The sequence below is a fragment of the Anas platyrhynchos genome, chromosome 5, assembly GCF_047663525.1.
Source record: "Anas platyrhynchos isolate ZD024472 breed Pekin duck chromosome 5, IASCAAS_PekinDuck_T2T, whole genome shotgun sequence".
Lineage (NCBI taxonomy): Eukaryota > Metazoa > Chordata > Aves > Anseriformes > Anatidae > Anas > Anas platyrhynchos.
In genome coordinates, this window is record NC_092591.1 from 46,973,591 (window position 1) to 46,993,260 (window position 19,670).

Below are 19,670 nucleotides of genomic sequence, written 5' to 3' on the forward strand. Positions count from 1 at the left end.
ATTCTCATGTGAGAGACAGCCCATCTGTGAATGTCTTAAAATTCACTGTTGGCTAATAAAAGATCGGTTCTAGAATATTTTACAGCTTTCATAGCTGAACCATTCTATTCCTTGCAGAACCCACACCTTTGTAGGTAGAAAGGAAAGAGTTACTGGGGTATCATGCTTTAGCTATTTCATTGTTTTGGGAGGTATCAGTGATGACCTCTGGTTTGGTGGTCAAACTGACATCACTTCACTGAAAGACGTAGTTGACTGGTAGAAAATATGTTACATATCTATGACTTTATATGTTATTTAATCTAAAATTGGTTGCACATATAAAATCACCTTAAGTGTTTAGAAAGATTCCGGGTGCTATATTGGATAAAATACATCCTATGATATTTTCACCAGCCATTTAAATCAAGGTATTCCTTCATGCTAAGATATAGCCAAAAGAAGCAGTAAGATCCAGGTTACCATAGCTAATATGTATTCACAGTTGCCATCAAAAACAAAACGTTGTCCATCAAAAGTGGTGATGTGGCCTTCTCCATAAAGATTACACGTTGAAGAACACTTTGATTTCTGAACACATTTCCATTTGCCTTTTCTGCAAGTGCTGGGAGTGAGAAGAGAAACTATACTCAGATTTCACAGGAGTAGCACCTTAACCTACATCTTCTTACATACATACATTTTTATAGATAAGACATTCATTTAATTGACTTGTGTACACTGTGACCAAGTCACAATTAATGTAAGATATAAATACATAAATAAAAGTAATGGATTGCTGAGAAAATTAATTCATGATAAAGAAACCTTCACTCTCTTTTTCTTTCTTTCTTTTCCATTAAAGAAAAATACAAGCTCATTTCTTTTTGCTGTTAATGAAAACAGATATCTGTGTTCTGTGCTGTTTGGGTGCTGGTGGATTTTTATACTAGATTAGAAACTGGAAAATGAATAAAGTACCTTGATAATGCTGCTAAGGAGATGGAAGCAATCTTTTTGGGAGGTTGTTTATATCTATAGAGAAGAAGGAAGACAGCACCCTCATCTTTATTTAGTTGTTAATCCTTGTGGAGCTGTTAATCCTCAACCTTACATAGCTTACCTTTATATGCCCTACAAAGGATGCCCTTATTCCTTGGATATAGAGGTGGAAGAAATATCCCTGAAGCCAGTACAGCTGACTAGTAGACCATGACTCATTTGTACATAAATATTGCCAAGTGTTAAGCTTCTCTTTATTTAAGGAATATAGTGCTTCGTCATTATATTCCTTCAGTTTAGCTTTCAGCTTTTGCTATTTCCTACTCTCCTATCAACTGAATTCTTTGTTATATAGTTGTACGGCTCAGTGAAACAGAGGTTCAGGAATAGAAAGTCGTGTGACCCTTACCAGATTTCACATTCAGTTTGGATCTGTTCACCTCTTCCATACGCAAGGCCACCATATTCACAAGGACAATCCTCAGCTGGAACACACCTGCCATCAAGATTTTCGTATAGCCCATCAGCGCAGACACATCCTGATTCACATTTAGTAGGTATCTGGTAAAGATCAACCGATTGCAAAATGAAAAAGAACATAAAATGTATTTTATCTTGTACGTGATTGGTGTCAAGAATGAATCTGTGCTCAGTTCTAGTTTTCATTTGATTTAAATGTTATGATTTTCTTCATGCTAATATTCAACTAGTCAATTGAACTAGTTTCACTGAAGTTATAAGATATACCTGTTGTGTGAGATAGTAAACATACTTGAAGACTGAAAAATTTCTTTTGTTTCTACATACTTTTCTTTTGTTCCGTTCAGACAAACAGAGCACAATATAAGTTTCTTTATACCACGGAACACTATTACATTACAATGTTCCAGTCAGTCTTTTTCCTTAGTATGAAAGCAAAAGAAAACCCTATCAGGATAGAACAGAAGTCCACCTAGCTTAGGTATCTTGAACCCTAAAACCGTCAACACCAGATATTTGTGAAAGAATCGAACAGAAAGCATATACTACATGTTCTGTCAGTTTCTAGCAACATGTAGCTTATGGAGCCAGAGGTGATAGTGAAGGATTATATTATCCTTAATGGATTTTTATTCTATTTGTTTCATATAATTCAAATCAGTAATCCATTTAATTTAATTCCCTTAATCCCTTTTTGAATGTGTGTATGTTTTTACTGTCTATTGTCCATAGAAAGAAGTTTGGTGCTCAATTATATATGTTAGAAGAAATATTTCCTTTCATTTCTCTAGAAGGAACTGAATCCTGCCCAGATTTCTCACGTTCTAGGTAACTACCAGAACATTCTTCCTCTCCCCTAGAGGATTAATATCCCAGGGCTGTGAAACTCACACATTCAATTCCAGTAGCCAGCATCTGACAGGTAGGGGCACATGTAGCTCCATACTTGTTTTCTAAGTTGTCAGAACATGATATATATTTCTTAGGAGCTCTGCAGCTTTCTATACAAAAAGGAAGAAAAACAAACATAGGAAACTGTGAAGTAGCAATTTTAAAGCAGAAAAGAATATGTTACAAAGTAAACCAAATCAGACCCATACCTGCAGGATTTTGAGGTTTGCCAGTGCAACTGAGCCTCCCATTAACACAGTAGCTAGGGGAAAAAACAAATAGAAAAAAAAATTTCAATGCAGTTCTCTCCTAAGAAAGAAATACAGATTTTCTGCAAAATGACAACTTGTTATTCACCACTGAAGGTGTTTCATTTGTGTTAGTAGTACCTCCCCATCCTCCAGAACAGAACATGGATCAGTTTGCCCCTTTTTGCTTTTAGCGCACAGTAGCATCAGTTTAGAAAGTGAAGGGTGAGCCATCTTGCTGTTTGTATACAGCAGTACAAATGTGGTTGGCAAAGTCTCCTACTATCTTTGACTAGGAATAATCAGATTTTACCTATTATTTTCTAATTTTCTACCATTTCCAAGCTTAAGGTTTGTCAAACATTTTCCGTTTAAGAATCTCTTCATTTTAGGAAGTGACAAAAAAGATATCTTAAAAAATACTCCTTTGCTATTAAAATAACAGAGACCATACTGTTTTTGGTTGGGATGGAATTCATTTTCTTCATAGCAGCTTGTTTAGTGCTATGTATTGGATTTGTGATCAAAATAGTGTTGATAACTGACCAATGTACTAGTTTGTTATATAGCTATTTTTTATATATATATATATATACATATACATATACATATATATATATATATACACACACACATATATATGTTATATAACTGTTGCTGAACAATCTCAAGGCCTTCTCTGTTTCTTAACCTGCCCCACCAACAAGTAGGCTGGGGGTACACAAGAAGTTGGGAGCAGACACACCTGGGACAGCTGACCAAAGAGATATTCCATACCACATGACACTGTGCTCAGCAATGAATCTGGGGGAAAGAAGGAAGAAGTGGGGACAGACAGAGTTATGGCATTTGTCTTCCCAAATAATCACTATGTGTGACAAAACCTTGTTTTCCTGGAAACTGCTGAATATGTGCCTGTTGATGGGAAGTAGTAAATTAATTCCTTATTTTGCTTTGCTTATGCACACCACTCTGCTTATTAAGTAAGCTTATTTTTGCTTATTAATAGCAAAGAAAGTTATTAAACTGTCTTTATCTTGATCCATGAGTTTTCCTGTTTTACCCTCTGATTCTCTCCATCATCCCACTAAGGAGGAGTGAATGAGCAGCTCTTTAGTGCTTAGCTTCTTACTGTGGTTAATCCACAGAGACACCTGAAGACATCTCTTCATTTCAAATTAGTTGATCTTTAAACACTTACCAGGTAATCCCACCACTCATTGTTGACTGATCAGGTAGGATGTACTTCCTATCTTCTAAATAACAGGGACAGTGAGATTTACGAACACACTCATTCTTGTGGTTCAAATACGTTCCTTTAGGACAATGGCAGCCTTCAATAGGGATGTCAGTTGGATGACATTCCAGGGCTCGGTAGGAGAGTGACAAGCATGTCCTGTCGCATGCCTGAGTGTTGTAGCTGAATGTTTGATTGCCTGTACAGGGAATGGCTATAAAACAGGAGAAGAGTGTATGTTACACTTCATTTTCTTATCCTCTTTGCTGTGAAAGATCACTGCACTCAGAGTAAAATGCCACAACATATATTCTATCAATAGCTTCAATGCTTAAGGCTACCTATGGCTTCTCTTCCTGAGGATGTGGAGCTGTAGTAAACAGTATTACAGAGCAAGGCTTAACAACAGCCATGTGGCTGTTTCGTTTTTTTCAAGGTTAAATATCTTATTGCCTCTTTGTGTCTTGGAATGAAATGATGCAAAAGGAAGCTTTGCAGAAATACCAATGTATTTTTACACAACTGTGAAATTTGTGTCAATCTCTAAGATGCAGAATAGCCAAAATCACATCTGCAAACAATCTTTCCTTGTTTTTCCTAACCCTATGACACAGTATAGTTTTATCTGTCTATTCCACCACTTAACTATCAAGTCCTGGAAGCATTCACATGTTTATCTTAAAGCATGTGAATAAAGTTTTTGATAAAAGTCTTAAAATAACAGTCCTTTTCTGAAACAGACTAGCAGGGTATTTGTAAGTTCGATATCTGCTAACCCACTTCTGCTTTCTTCTTTTTTCCATCAATTACTTTCTGCATTACTCTTAAGATGATGTGGACACTGCTTAGAATACTGTTGTATCATTTATGATTTTTTGTTGTGTTCTGACACATCTGTGAAGTCACCAGTTCATATGAACGTGGCTTTTGTACATACTAGTTGGTCTGCTTAAACAGTATATAGTTGTTTTCTAACGACTAATGTAGTTTTAAAATATGTTCTCATCCTTTCTCAGTTTTTGTGATAGAAAATTCATGTTTGAATCACTTAAACGGAAATAAATAGACCTCTATGCATGCAATAATCTGATGACTGACCTGAGGTTGTTCAGTTACTTACTGCAATTGTCCATACTCTCTCTCCAGTTTTCAAGGATTAAACCCATCGAACTGCATGTTCGTGCATACGATCCCAGAGCAGAACAAATATAAGGGAAGGTCTCTTCGTAATTACAGGCTTGGTAGACGCATCTCTGAAACCCAACACATGGTAACTATTCTGTTACTGAGAAGCAGACATTTGGAAGTGCTAAACATGCTGAACTATTCAAGTAACTCAAGCAAAACACATATTATTGCATAACTAAAATTGATGAAAACGATCGGGTTAATTGTCTGATTGATATGAAGAAAATATACTCAGTACCTAGAAGATACTTTTGTATATTCACCGCTTTTCAATTTTAATTCTCAAAATGTTTCACAGAGATTGGCAAATGTAATGAGCTCAGTTACGCACCAGGGAAAAACAATACTTTACAGAGTTAAAGTCTTTGACATGGAAAATTGCAGCATAAGCAAAACTATTTTCTTATTCTTAGAATCACAGAATATCCCAAGTGAGAAAGGATCCACAGGGATCATGGAGTCCAACTCCTGGCTCCACACAGGACCACCCAAAAATCAAACAATATGTCTGAGAGTGCTGTCCATATAATCTTAGGGATGAGATTGGCAGTCTATGGTCAAACACACTTCCAGTGTAGTGGAGACAAAAACATGCTTGTTTCTTAGCCTTTATGCATTGCTGATCCCAATGAGTGGCACATTATATGTAAGCACAATGTGGTCCATATTTGGACGCCCTCTGTACTCCATGGATAGTAATTCCTACCTTGTAGAAAGGAATGGGGTTCACCACAGTATGGCACTTCTCAAACACTGTACCTTTCTTCGTAAGAATGGAGCAATGAGTCTCAGCAGATATTTCTAAGAAAAACAAAGCCATGGACATTAAACACCAGTGAAAGTGAGGAAAAAGGTGAGTAGGAGATTTTGCCCTGCTAGTTACAGAATTCAAGGCTTGGAAGGGATCTCAAAGGCTCATCTGGTCAATATCCCTGCCAAGAAACACCAGGAATGCTTACATTAGTGTTGACTAACATTTGACTAACCTATTACTAATTACCTCCAGTAATTCAGATTTCTTAACATCCCAGGCAATCTGTTAAAATGCTTTGTTATCACAGAATCATTTAAGTTGGAAAAGACCTTCAAGATCATCAAATTCAACAAACAAATTATGAGTTCATGATTAGAAAATTTATCTAATAGAAAAACAATGTATTGCAGATCATGTCTTATCTTTTCTACCAGTGATGTGGAGGATACTATTACTTTATTTTTAGCAGATTTGAAAACTACTAAATTTCCATTCATTTTTCTCCTTGTTAAATTCTCCTTTTAGTGTATTTGTCCCCTTTTATCCTTGGTCCCACATTCTAGACTACAGATTATTCTTGCTGGCCTTCTCTGGACTCCCTTCCTATAGCTGGTTCTGCTTTTCTCAAACCATAGTTCTACTTTCTAACTGCAAAAGTAGGCATGCAACTCTAGCTGAGCTGTTGGCAATGATGGATTCAACAAAAGGACAACTTCAAATGTCTTGCAAGACTATAGTTTAGCTCAAGCAGCTCAGCTGGGTGCCTTTTAATACCAACAGCTGTAGGGACTTGAGAAAGTAAAGCCTGGATTTCAGATACTGTAATGCTGAACAACAGTCTAAGACATTCATGGATGTTACAATTTCACTGGAAATATCAACAAAAAGTCTCATTCATTATCTCAATCCCAGATCTCTAGAATGAGATCTAGTGAGTTTTCACTAGATATATATTCCACAAATCAGAAATGTCTTCTTGGCGACAGAATTTGTGATGTTCAACTGTCTCAGCCTATGCTTCTCTCAAATCCTCTTTGGATTTATGGAAGTGGCAGACAAAGCTAGCTGGAGAGATCAGTTACAACAGGATCATCTACTTACTGTTCAGTTGACTCAAAGCACAAGGGTCAGTCTCTCTCTCTAAAGCAGGATTGCAATTTCCTGCCCTCCAGGAATCTACAAACAGGGAAGCTGTTCCTTCAGTGATATCCATGCTAGTCATGAAGTCATCTGTAGTGTCTCCATTGTAATTGCCACACAAACCTAATAACATTAGAAATGCAAAAGATGACTGAACACCAAAAAATGTGTACACAATGGTCTATGTTTCATTCTTCTACAATAGTGAAAAAAAATTGTCAGAAGCTCTAGATGCATGTCACTGAATATTTTAGGTCAAGTAGCCACAGAATCTTGATTACGTTTGCATTCAGTCACTAAGCCTCTCTCTAACTTCTCAGGTTAACGTTATCCACTTCTGCTCTATGACACCAAAGCACACAAAAAGTTTTGTCTTGTTTTTGGAATAAAGCATTTTCAGTGGTTTTAAACTAGAAAAAAGAGAAAGGTCATGAAATACTTTTGCATGTTTTCTTCTGTATATAAAATCTGTAATGACAATAATATACATTTAGACTTTTTTAAACATTCAAAGCCTCTCTATTTCCCCTCAGAAAACTAGAATGCAGGTTGTGCCTTTGCAGTTAATGTTGCTGCACAATAAACACAGACTGGATCTAATCATTTTACTCGCCCTTTTCTGGACCTGCTCTCCAACAGGTCCATGTCTCTTTTGTGCCGGCGGCCCCAGACCTAGATGTAGTAGTTCAGGCGCGGTCTCAGGAGAGCAGAGTAGATGGGGAGAATCACTTCCCTTGCCCTGCTGGCCATGCTGCTGTTGATGCAGCTCAGGATATGGTTGGCTTTCTAGGCTGCAACTGCACCTTGCCAGCTTGTGTTGAGCTTCTCATCTGCCAGTACCACAAGGTACTCTGCAGGGCTGCTCTCGATCCATTTATCACCCAGTATGTAGTTATGTTTCAGACTGACCCAACCCTGGTGCAGGAACTTGCACTTGGCCTTGTTGAACTTGATGAGGTTCACATAGACCCACCTCTCAAGAACATTATTATATTACACATGAAAAATGTCTCCCATCAAACTCCATTGCTTATTTTTAAAGTTGTGCTAAGAATTTATTTTTCCCTGACATCTGTTTCCCAATGCAGCTTTTTTTTATTATTATTATTTTTTTTAATCTAGAGAAGAATGGTTATTCCTTAAAGGCTGAATACTGAGCTTTCAAAATTACACTCTGTATATTCTCTCCTTCACATGGGGACTCGATTTCTTACCCAGGGTTCTGCCTTTGAACTGTGATCCAACTTTCACATAGGCCTGGAACACAGGTGATGTTTGAACTAGAACTTCCAGATCAAACACTGTATGTATTTGAATGAACATCGAGGACTGTCTGAAAATAGTGATGTCTCCTAAAAGGATAAGAATATTTTTAAATAGAGATTTTGAAGCATAGGAATACTGCTACAGATTTTAATGCATATATATATATATATTGCATATATTTTTAATGCATATATAAATGTTCTAGCATTCTGTCTACACATCTTCTCCATCCACATACAACTTTCGACAGAGGGACAGATGAATAGGGAAAGATTTTAACCTTCCTCTAAAACAACTGCTATTGGCAATTACTAGAGAAAAGAAGCTGGGTTGTGTGTTGTAAAACAGATATTTAATACAATTCAGATTTTACTTATATTCCCTTTTCTTTACCTGATCTGTAAGGTAGCCGTTTAAGTTCATCATCATCAGTAAGGAGTTCATTCTGAGAAATCACAATTTTGTCCTGTATGAAAAGGACATAGAATCAGAAGCAAATAGCTATACTGATGGTATTTATATTTTTCTTTATTTTAGCAAGTGTGTTGTCAAGGACCTACATATTAGGAAGAGACTGATTCGGGCTTTTTCTCATGTTATTCCATACTGCTTTCAGTTTTCACTTTGAAAATACTGTAGTTTTCTTCACAGCAACTCTAATTCCTTAAGTTGATTTGGCAACACAGATCTTCAATGCATACACTGGAGCTTATGTATAATATCTATTTCCCATAATTTTTCATCTCAGGTTACTAGCAATGACTTTACATATTTATTTTACTATCCTGGTTACTGAAGAGCTGGATAGAACCTGTGGAGGGATTGCTTACCTTCGTAGACAGGTAAATTATAGCACTAAGTGATGTTTCAGAATGAGAATAACCAGACTTTTCATATACAGCCATTAGGGTTCCATTGTTTGGAAGGCTTGAACTCTGAAGGAAAATAAAGAAAATGTAAGTCTGTCAGAGTAGAAATTATTCGTGAAACAAATGCATATCATAGAAACACCTCAGCTTGTGTTCGAAGAAGATACTGAAGGTAGACTAAAATTATATTAATTTGATTTTGTGTGTTTCCACATTTCAGGAAATTACCTTCATAAGAATATAAGTGCAAACTCCATGGAACCTGTATGATCTAGAATCAAATGTGGTAACAAAGGAGCCTCCTTCCAATGAACACCTTCCAGGGCAGGGCAAGTCTTTGCAATTCCATTGACCCATTGTACATTTACTGAGGAAAAAAAGAAAGTTGGCGTAACATTATTCTCATAGCAACCATACTGTTTATAAGCAAAGAGAATTTGATTATCTGTTCTGGAAGTTTTGCTATAACTGATCAACACGATAAATCAGTTGTATACACTATCTAACATATGTATATAAACTGAATTTTTATTTCCACTATTTTGAAATTTTTCGTCACTTTCATTTTAAAATCTCAGCAACTTGCCAGTGGTGGAAGACAAAAACTTTTAATCACTTTTCCCTTCACACTTTCCGTGCTTTGATTTTCTGCATGTAACTATATGAGCTGAAATTTTTTATCTGAATTTAAAGCTGCTGAACTCTGGTATGGAATGCTATAAAATTTGCTGAATGGATTACCCATGAAAAGCACACTTTTTTAGTTCTGAGGCCACTTTCCAGCATTTATCCTCTACTTTATTTATCTGAATGATGACAGCAAGAGAAGTAACACTACAAAAATGTCATTCTGCATTTAATATAATTTCCAAATTTAAAAAATACTGTCTTAAATAATTATTTTCTGTTGCAGAACCAAAATACAGTTTTAAGGACTGATTTGGTGATTAAAACTGCTGAGATAGCGAGGAAGAAGTAAATTTTTTATATTTGTTTTGTACTAACTAATTTAACCTCCACTTCCATAGGAGGTAATGTTATTGTTTTGTGTGGCCTCCTTCAAGCATTTATATTTCTGCAGATGAATCATGAAATAAAACATGTGCATCTTAAATTAAAAATGTGTAGTTTGTGACACTCAAAGAAGGTGACCTCAGAGATGATTTCACACATTTGCAGCTGTCTTCAGAAGAGTTAGGATACATTTTTCAGTCACTTGGAATCCGTTGCTACTCACCACGTCCTACATGCTGCTTTCATTGTCTCACCAGGAGCATATGTTTCCCCATTCAGTGTACATGGGCACTGACTAAGGTGAACACATGTTCGATTCTTTGAGATGTCATCAAGAACAGTTCCTGCCAAAGAAGGCAAACAACAGAAATACTTTTCTGTATCATTACTTAACACTAAAGCTATTATAACTTGTATGTCTTCCAAAATCAGCTCACAAATGCTATTCTTGCACAGCCACTGCCTATAGTTAGAAATACAACGTGGAGGAAATTTTCCCTTAATTAAAATAAAACTGACTCTTTACAAGTGATCATGGACTTTGGCTAATTTGTTACATGAAAGTGCAGGTAATTGTCTTCATTTGAACTTAGCCTAAAGTAACACTACGCCTGAAGTTTATTTTTTCCAAATTTTCGCTATGGTGCTCTAACTAGGTTGAGAATTTTGGGATGGACACAATCTAGTTCCTAAATCTAGTTTTAAATGTGTATATCACAACATGTTATTTATCACTACTATAAAGTGATGATAACGATGTAAATACCCATATCACAACAACCTTGGGGAATATTTCAGTCCCAGAAATTCAGTTCTGGTTTCAGCTTCAGGAAATGATGAACATGATAGTCATAATTACAGTTCTTCTATGCTTGTTCATCCTGAACTACTTTAAAGGAGCTTTATAAAATGCCTATAATATTGCAGAATTTCTCTGAGGTACTCTGCCTCTTGCTGGTGCTCTGAAAGGATAGATACCACTTTAGGAGAGGAAATGAACTATATCTTACTCAATTTGCTACATATCTTATTCTATTTGCTTACTCAATATACTACAGAAATATAAGAAGGCAGCATATAATTATCCCTTTGCATGCTATGGTCATCTGAGGAAAATGCTTTTATGACTGTTCTAGCAAACAGTGACCAAGGATCTTTAATGACCATGACTATTCAAGACTCCAGTTAAATCATGTTCTCTCAGAAATGGCAGTTCTAGCAGCACAATGCCAGTTTACTGTTCCAGAAGTCTTTTCCATTTGACTATAGATATATTCCAAAAATATTTGCATGGGTCTTTTAGGTTTTTTATGATGAATACAAAAATGATACCTTCTGGACAAAAGCAGCCATAGGTACAGTGACTGGAACAGCTGTATTCTGGGTTGGAACAGGTTTTAATACACGGAGAACCACACTCTTCATAGATCTGGTTAGCTGAACATTTTCCCACAGCTGCAACAACCAACAGTGCAAGTGTTAAGGCTTCTAAAGTATAAACATAGAAGAATCTCTCATCTGCCACAGAGGATGGAGAAGACCTTGTGATTACTAGCATTAACGTCTTGTTACCCCACCTAAGTACTCAGTTCATCATTGGAATATTCTTCATCATCATCACCATTCTAGCCTTTATTAATTTCTGTTTTTATTATGTATTAAATTCAAGCAGAGATTTTTCACCATCTGAAAGAGGAAAGTGAGGTGGGGAAAGGGGGCATTAGAGACAAGGTTGACAAAGAAACAATTCAAACTAAGAAGTTCATTAACTTTGTATGTTTGGAATATATTAGCAAATTTGAAGATTCTCAGCTTCGTTTTTGGAAAAAAAAAAAAAAAAAAAAGGTTCACAGTCACTACCTGGCACTCCCCTGCCCCTTTTTTTTCCTTCCTTTTTTAGCTTTGCATTTTATCACTTTACTACCAATCTTTGTAACGGTCTATTGGTTGTATGAAAACTGCTATGACTTTGAGAAGACCGTGATTTTACTGTGATTATTAAGACTTATTGTACAGTTCTGTAAATTTACATAGTGCCTTACTAATATTTATCAATGTCTACAAAATCCCCTGAAGAATTAATAATTCTGGAGGTTTAAAACCTATTGCAGACCAAACAAAAAAAAATGGGTTACCAACATGTATGAGGGATAACGTTGGACAGGAGGAGAAAAAAAATTATTTCAGAAAGAAGGGCATATTAAAGATTTGGGGATAATAATGGAAATGAGTAGGGAAAGTTTTCAGTAAGAGGAAAGAATGAAAAAAATCTCATTGTTAAATAGAAAACAAAAAATGAAGAGTCATGCCAGCGCATATGAAGATCAAGAAGAAAACAGTATGGGAGATGCTGGTAGGGCAAAATGATACGAGGCCTTGAAAGGAAAAATGGGCTTTCACCATTCTTATGCTAAAATCATAATGGTAGCCAATCTCAAAGATTTTCTCAAAAGAATTGATTTTTTCAAGGGGTAAAGAAAAGTATGTTCCGACCAAAGCAATTTATTTTTACCAATTCCTACTTTTGGATATAAATACATATAAAAAATAAATATAAATATGATTAAATAATGTGTTCTTGAAGGACAATATGACGTTAAGCTTGGTCATTTTAAAAGTTCCTCTTTGTTGGCATGAGCTGCATCTCAGGCAGTTTAGTATGTGAATTAGTTTAGAAATAATAACATCAGTTTCAGTTACTTTTGACTCTTTTGTGATCATAATGATCTTTTATAAAACAATGAATCCTGCTCCATAATACTGACTATAGATTTAAGTTAAGTCAGGTAGATCTTGTAAAAAGTGAATCAGAACTTTGATAACAAACAGGCATTTGAAAAAACAAAAGTGTGTCCAGTCATGTACAGCTCGGAGAATAATGGAAGATTTAGTTTCTATTTGCTTCCTGTCAGTAATTGTAATTAAGAAGGCTGAAAACCTGAAAATGGACTACTGAAAAGCTATGAATAAAAGGGCTATAGCAATTGCTAGCAAAAAAGTTCAAAAGCTTCAGGGCTTATTTAAAAGTTGTCTCTGTTCATTGGCTACTTTTTCAAGTAGGATAATCAAAGCACTATATTAAAATAGCCTCCTGTCATAAATTCAACTGTTTTCACATGGTGGATATTTCCCTCCTTTATGACACTGATCTACACCTAGGAGCTACTTTTCATACTTCCTCTTTCTCCTTTGATATTTCCATGTTTTCCTTCTCAATGTCTTACCAAATACCACTTTTGTTTTTTTAAGGAAATATTTTCTGCTTGATTTATGACAGAAGAGACTTTTCTATCAGTTGATTTTGAATTCCAGTTAAGAATCATTCTCCCTCTGTGTAATACATAGCAAGATTAAGTACAATCAATGTGAATATGCATTAGAACTTCTTTACAGTGAGGGTCACAGAGCACTGGAACAAGCTGCCCAGAGAGACTGGGGAGTCTGCTTCTCTGGAGATATAAAAGGCTCACCTGGATGCTTTCCTGCTCAACCTACTATAGGGAACCTACTTTTAGTAGGGGGTTGGACTTGATGATTTCCAGAGGTCCCTTCCAACCTTTATGATTCTGTGATTCTGTGAATAAAATATCTGCACTTACAGCAGAAGTTTTCAGTTCTCCAGTTGAGCACCACTTGATGGGACATAGCACATTGCCTTGAATACTCTGACAGTGTAGAGCAAGTACAATTCTTTTGTCCTGGCTCACTGCAGTCCTGCATATCAAGCTGACAACGAATGACAAACCCATCCTTTGGCACACTGCAGGTTGGTGACACTAGGTTAAGTAGCTGAGAGCAGATCATGGCCTAAATAAAAAAAAAAAAAAAGAAAAAAAAAGTTCCTAGTAGTATTTTTCCCATATGAAAACCACAATTGGAAATCACTGCTAGTTATCATTTTACTGTTGCCTTTTTTCCCCCCTATTGTTTTGTAATATGCATTTGGCTTAAAATGCATTACAAGTTCACAAATGGAAGGGAATATAAATGTGCTGTATAATAGAAAAATCTTGATATGTGGAATTCCACTTCTCATTAAGTTGAAAAGTAGTCATTGTTTCAGTACCATCAATCTCCCTACAAATGGCTGAGACATTGCAATATGCTGTCTCATGGTGAGTCAGTAGGGAGAGGAATGTGTTCCAGGACAAACATCAATATATGGAAATAGCAACATGCATTCTCCGTTACGCATGCAACTGATACCTCTGTATTACCTCTGATGTTGCCTACTGAAGTTTAACATGTCAAAAAGAAACAACATAAAAAGGTTAAACTTGTTATCCAACAGAAATTATTCACCAGATCAAAGTAATTTTCTCAGTGTGAATACAAGTAATATTGGTAAAGCTGTTCTTCACAGGGCTCAGGACGGTCTGGTCCTCGCAGGACCCACAGAAACTCCTGTTCTCTGTGGAAATTATGATTTGAATTTCCTTGGTCAAACAACTTAAGAAGATCATCCTACTAAATAAGACTTGGTTCTTGTATCTGCAAATTCAAAGAAATATAAGCACTTTGTTCTTTGCTGCTACCAAGTGCCCTTGGTCAAACCATATTTATTTGGATGCATCATGTTGCAGGTATGCTGATTTTCTTCTCATCTAAGACTGGAAGTGATACAGCTGATAGTGGTTGACCCTGTTGTGAATGGTGTTACCTGGCAATACATGTATGTTTAAAGTACTATTGAATGTCTTCATGTCTGTACAGCTCATAATGTCGGGTTGTTAGTTGTTAAGTACGAAGTTCATTAAAGCTTCACTGAGTTCCATGAATTTCCTGTGATGACCTGCATTGATTTTCAGAAGGCTGTGAGCTGAATGCTGGTGGATTTATACAAGTGATATAAATCCAGCTTCAGTAATGTCCCTGGGCCTTTTTTGAAATGTATTTTGATGCAAAGAACTCCTTTCCTTTACTGTATCATGCTATACAACTTCTAACTTCATCCATTTTAATGAAAGTGAGCTTTATGAAACCATTGCCTCTCTATTGGTAGTATCTAATTTGTCTTTCCATCCCTCTTGAAAATCTTGCTACAGAAAATCCAAGATCTTTCTTACGTATTTTTTGTGGGGAATGGCAGGAATTGGTATCTCCTCAGACAGGCAGATCTCTGATGGATCATCCATTTTTTGTAATGCAGCATATTTGTATGCATCCAGCAATTTTCCTGTAAATTGAAGGGTTATAATTTGTCAGGAGAAAGCCATGTGGATTTGTTTATTTGTTGTGATGTAGTAAAATCCAGATACTACTCTTTGGCTGTAAAAGGTTCTATTAAGTCTAATTTCTGATAACAACTATCTCTTTCGTCCTTTACCTGCATTCTATTCAGTAAAACATACTTTTACCACCTTGATCATCTCTCTGGGCTATTACTTAATTTAGCACATCTACTACCTCACAAGACAGCAGCTGCTACTGTTTTTCTGCCAATTACACAATCTATTGCCAGCTACTAACTCATGCCTCCTTACCCTATCCGCTATTCTATATAACCCCCTAGATGTGGGGTTAAACTCATTACAACCTGAAAAATATCGTAGCCTTCTCAGAACTCTTTCTTGCATACAGAACACTGTACTGCATTTGGCAATATTAATTTAGTTAGATCTGCCCTTAGATCTTACCTTCACTCACAAAGTCATTTAGTTCATAGCCATCATAATTTCCACACATTCCACAGGTTTTTCCCATATACTTTTTTTCAGTCAAAACCTAAAATAAAATAAAACAAAACATTTATAAGAATTGCACTAATTAAAATAATCTACACAGCGTTACCATTCTGAAACAAATGCAGTTCAAGAATCCAATTAAAGCAGTTCCTTCTCATTAATTTCAATCACTTGACTGAGGGGGAGAGTTTTGGAAGTAGTAACTTATTTTCCTGATGAGCACATAGTGCCTGCTGTGATTTTATTTATTGATTTATTTAATAAAATAATAAGATTCTAAGACAGTTGCAGGAAACTGAGGGTAGGATAATATTCTAAGCAGCTGAAAGGAAAATAAAAGTTTCCCATTGTAAGTTTGTTGACAGAGCACAAATTCCAGGTTCTGACTGTATGTAGAATATGGTATATACTTGTCACAGAAGTATTTCCTGTTGTATATGTGACAGCAATGGTGGTAAATCTCGCAGACATTTATTACACATTAACCTGTTTTATCAGATTTACCAATTCAAAATTGTCTTTTGTGGCATTAGTATTACAGCTCAGGCAGAGAGAACTTATTCTCTTCTCTAAAATATATCAAGCATTTGGGGGCAAAATATGAAAAGATTCAGAAAAAAAGGACAAATACAAGGGAGCTCTTATGAGCACTATATGTTTGTAAACAAAAGATGTCCAGGGGAAGCACACTGTAAATAACATAACACTGTTAAATTCTACAAAACTTCAATTCAACTTCAATTCAACTTCAAAGAACTTCAACTTCCCTTTAGCAAAATATTTAAGCTATTGGAATAGACTGATGAATGCACAGAATTCAAAGAAATGTCCACAGATCTCAACACTGGTGGCTTTAGTTACCTACCAATGCTGGAAGTGAAAGGATATGTAGGCATAAAAAGCAAAGTTGCTTATTTCAAGGTTAATGGATGAAACAGGAGAAGAATACCCAAAAAGTGATCACAGGCAAAAAGCACCTATTAAAACTAAAGAGAGCTTGTCATTCCAGTAAGTCCATGAGAATTTTCTATTTTGTTTTACAAAAGCATTTTACTAACCATGAGATAGTCCTCGTTGTTCCACATGACAACTAGCTCCATCTCCATCAGCTTGGCCACGAGGCGGGTGCTGCGGCCGTAAGGGGCTATTTGAATTCCATTGTTAGCATACGGCAACTTAATGGCACTGTAATGAGGGAGAAGAGAAACCGATTCTCTCATACCTCTGGTGTTGGATGTCTCTTTTTTAGACATAGTACACATTGCAATCCTAGTATTTGTAGCAACAAGAAATAGTTTTTCTCCTTTGTAACTGTAACATTTCAAGTCTGCAAACTTAACAAGGTTAAAGAAAACCATAATGGGGATACTGTAGCAGAATTAGGTTTTCAGCCTTGCAGCTGAATTCTAGCATTACAAAGCAACAACATTAAAGAAAAACTTATTTTGCTAAGTACTTGGTAAATATGTGACACAATCACAGAAACATAGGTTGTATGGGCCCTTCTATGGTTACCCATGCCAACTTCCCACCTGAAGCAGGACTGTCAGCGACATTAGGCCATGTCAGTCATTGTGTTTAGTTGCTGTGAATGCAAGACAACAATTTAAAATGCAGACCACTGGGTTAGACCTAGAGATTTCTATATTTCTCCTGGAAAATAAACTAATAGAGGACATCCTTCTAAATACAGTTTGCTAAAATTAAGATACAGCTGCAAGTCATCTTTTTGTGCTGATGGTTATTGTATTTAACTGAGTGAGTATAACAAAATACAGACAACCCTTAGGCAACTATTTCCCATATCTGCATGTACCCACAGACCAAAAAATAAAATAAATCAATGCTGCCTATCTGATAAAAGTGCTGAAAACTTCCCTGGATGAGTGTTCCTGTCTGGGAACAATTTGTCTAGAAGAAAGAGCAATGTGGAACCCAAGGTTTCCCATCAATTCAATTCCTCAATAAAACAGCTGTTTTCTGAAGACAGTAATCCTTGGACAATATAAACAGTCAGTGGTCTCATACACAAGAACTTCTTTGAAAGCCCCTTCAATACTTTTCACTTTGTTGAAAACAACATTTGTCAGTTTCTCTTGTACTCTAGATATGTGTTACCCTTTAGCACAGAGGGCTCAGAATTACCTAAGTCTCAAACCAAATGCATAACACAGGAATTTAAATATTTCAGTACCTACTAAAGCGTATAAGCTGTTTCAGCTGTGCTTAAAGTAAAGTCTTAAGTTCTTGTAAGTAGACTATTATTAGTGAGGCGACCATAGTTCCAATGTGAGAACTGCTTTGGTTAGAAAACTGTTTTGGTTAGTTTATCCCTTCGCCTATACAAATGTACTCTATGTTTGATTCAAATAGTTGCTGAAATGAAATACTTTAGATTCTATAGGAAGAAATGGGAGTAACCTGTGTTAACTTCTATAATTTCATTAATTTCCAATACGCTTCTGCACTGAAACTGCTGTATAGCTCCTTGCCTTTTTTAAACACTACTTCCGCTTTCATCTCAGTATCTTACCCAACACTCCTGACAAAAATGCTTTCTTTCTCAACAATGATGACAGAAGGTCCCAGCTCAATAATGATCCTCGCAATCTTTTTGTCCAGCCCACGGCGGAACTGAACGTTGAAGTCTGGGCTGGATTCATCACATACAGTTGCAAAGATATAGTTGCAGGTCCCAGTGAAGTCATACTGGTATTTATCAAAGGTCGAAAAGTGCCCTCCACCCCAGGTAGAACAGGAATCCTTGCTCATAACTATAAACAAGAAAGACATATTTAGGTCTCCTTACAGTACATTTATTCATTTTGATTGCCATTTCAAACATACTAGCAGGAAAAGCTCGTAAGTTTCTACCCATATTAATTATGTGAACAACAAACTAGTGACTCTTCTGTAACCTCAAAATTTTATTTCAACTCGGGAAGCGAAACAATTGTTGGAGTAAGAGCATTACCCTTTCACTGAACGCAAGCAAAACTCCCTGGCTTCCTTTTAGCTTGGGAGAAACCATTCCATCTCCTTCTTGGGTGATAAAAAGGTTTACTATCTTATTGCAGTCTGCACAATGTTTGTAAAGGCAACAGCTTGCTATTGGAGAGACATCTTAGCATCTCAGATACACCATTTATGGGGATATCTATGGCTATCTAAGCATCATGAATAATTGTACGGTCAGATCATTAGATATCCAAAGACAGTATACAAAGCTCCACTTTAAGTCCCCACTCTTTCTGCTCTCTTTTTGTGTGACAAAGTTCAAGCCAGCTTTGTAAATACATGGAACGTTTTAATCACTTTTCATTTTTAAGAAGTAATCACTATATGTCGGAAGGGACGGCATAAAGGAGGTTGAATTGAATCATAAAGGAGAGATACAACTCCAGCACTTGATGTTACAGACACTTCTATACCTACTTAAAGCATTTGAGCAGTCCCTCTGAAGCTGAAAGAACTACTGAAGTAAGTAAAACCATATCTTTTGTTATGCATTTCCAGACTTACATCATTGCTTTTCATTGTTTAATAATTTTGCTTATGCAGGTTTATTAAGCACAGGTATCTTAGATTATATCTTTGAAGTTGAAACTATCAGGTAAGTTTAACAAAGTCGACCTGCAATTTATATTCACTGTTTCAAAGCTGAAACATATTTTTTAAAGAGTGATGAAATCTCTGCAGAATGCTACTTCAGGTCGTGTGGAAAAAAAAATTATTTTCCAGTGAGCTGTTACCTGCCGGCAAAAAGTACTCCTCTTCCATACTTCTGTGCTGTCCAGAACGTCTAACTGGAAAATAGGAATTGGCTAATTGTTATCGTTGATCCTTCACGTTCAAACCTAGCCAATTCAGAGTTGTGCTTAACTGATACTGACCAACAAACCCCAGCTTTCTCAGAGT

At 36.2% G+C, this 19,670-nt stretch overlaps 1 protein-coding gene across 1 annotated transcript in view; it reads right to left on the reverse strand.

Annotated features, from left to right (window-relative positions):
• The window catches only part of LOC101805469 (mucin-6), a gene marked incomplete at its 3' end in the record, with an annotated part of 70,203 nt that overhangs the window by 31,511 nt on the left and 19,022 nt on the right, over window positions 1-19,670 (reverse strand). The window contains exons 4-22 of the mRNA XM_072038410.1: window positions 18,286-18,526; window positions 16,811-16,937; window positions 15,705-15,792; window positions 15,135-15,244; window positions 13,668-13,875; window positions 11,401-11,523; window positions 10,292-10,412; window positions 9,283-9,421; window positions 9,016-9,120; window positions 8,579-8,651; window positions 8,134-8,271; window positions 6,881-7,042; window positions 5,732-5,826; window positions 4,958-5,090; window positions 3,802-4,051; window positions 2,562-2,614; window positions 2,353-2,462; window positions 1,391-1,542; window positions 463-604 (exon numbers count right to left, since the gene is read on the reverse strand). Coding sequence (XP_071894511.1) covers window positions 463-604; window positions 1,391-1,542; window positions 2,353-2,462; window positions 2,562-2,614; window positions 3,802-4,051; window positions 4,958-5,090; window positions 5,732-5,826; window positions 6,881-7,042; window positions 8,134-8,271; window positions 8,579-8,651; window positions 9,016-9,120; window positions 9,283-9,421; window positions 10,292-10,412; window positions 11,401-11,523; window positions 13,668-13,875; window positions 15,135-15,244; window positions 15,705-15,792; window positions 16,811-16,937; window positions 18,286-18,526 — 2,570 coding nt within the window. The remainder of the gene's footprint in view (window positions 1-462; window positions 605-1,390; window positions 1,543-2,352; window positions 2,463-2,561; window positions 2,615-3,801; window positions 4,052-4,957; window positions 5,091-5,731; window positions 5,827-6,880; window positions 7,043-8,133; window positions 8,272-8,578; window positions 8,652-9,015; window positions 9,121-9,282; window positions 9,422-10,291; window positions 10,413-11,400; window positions 11,524-13,667; window positions 13,876-15,134; window positions 15,245-15,704; window positions 15,793-16,810; window positions 16,938-18,285; window positions 18,527-19,670) is intronic.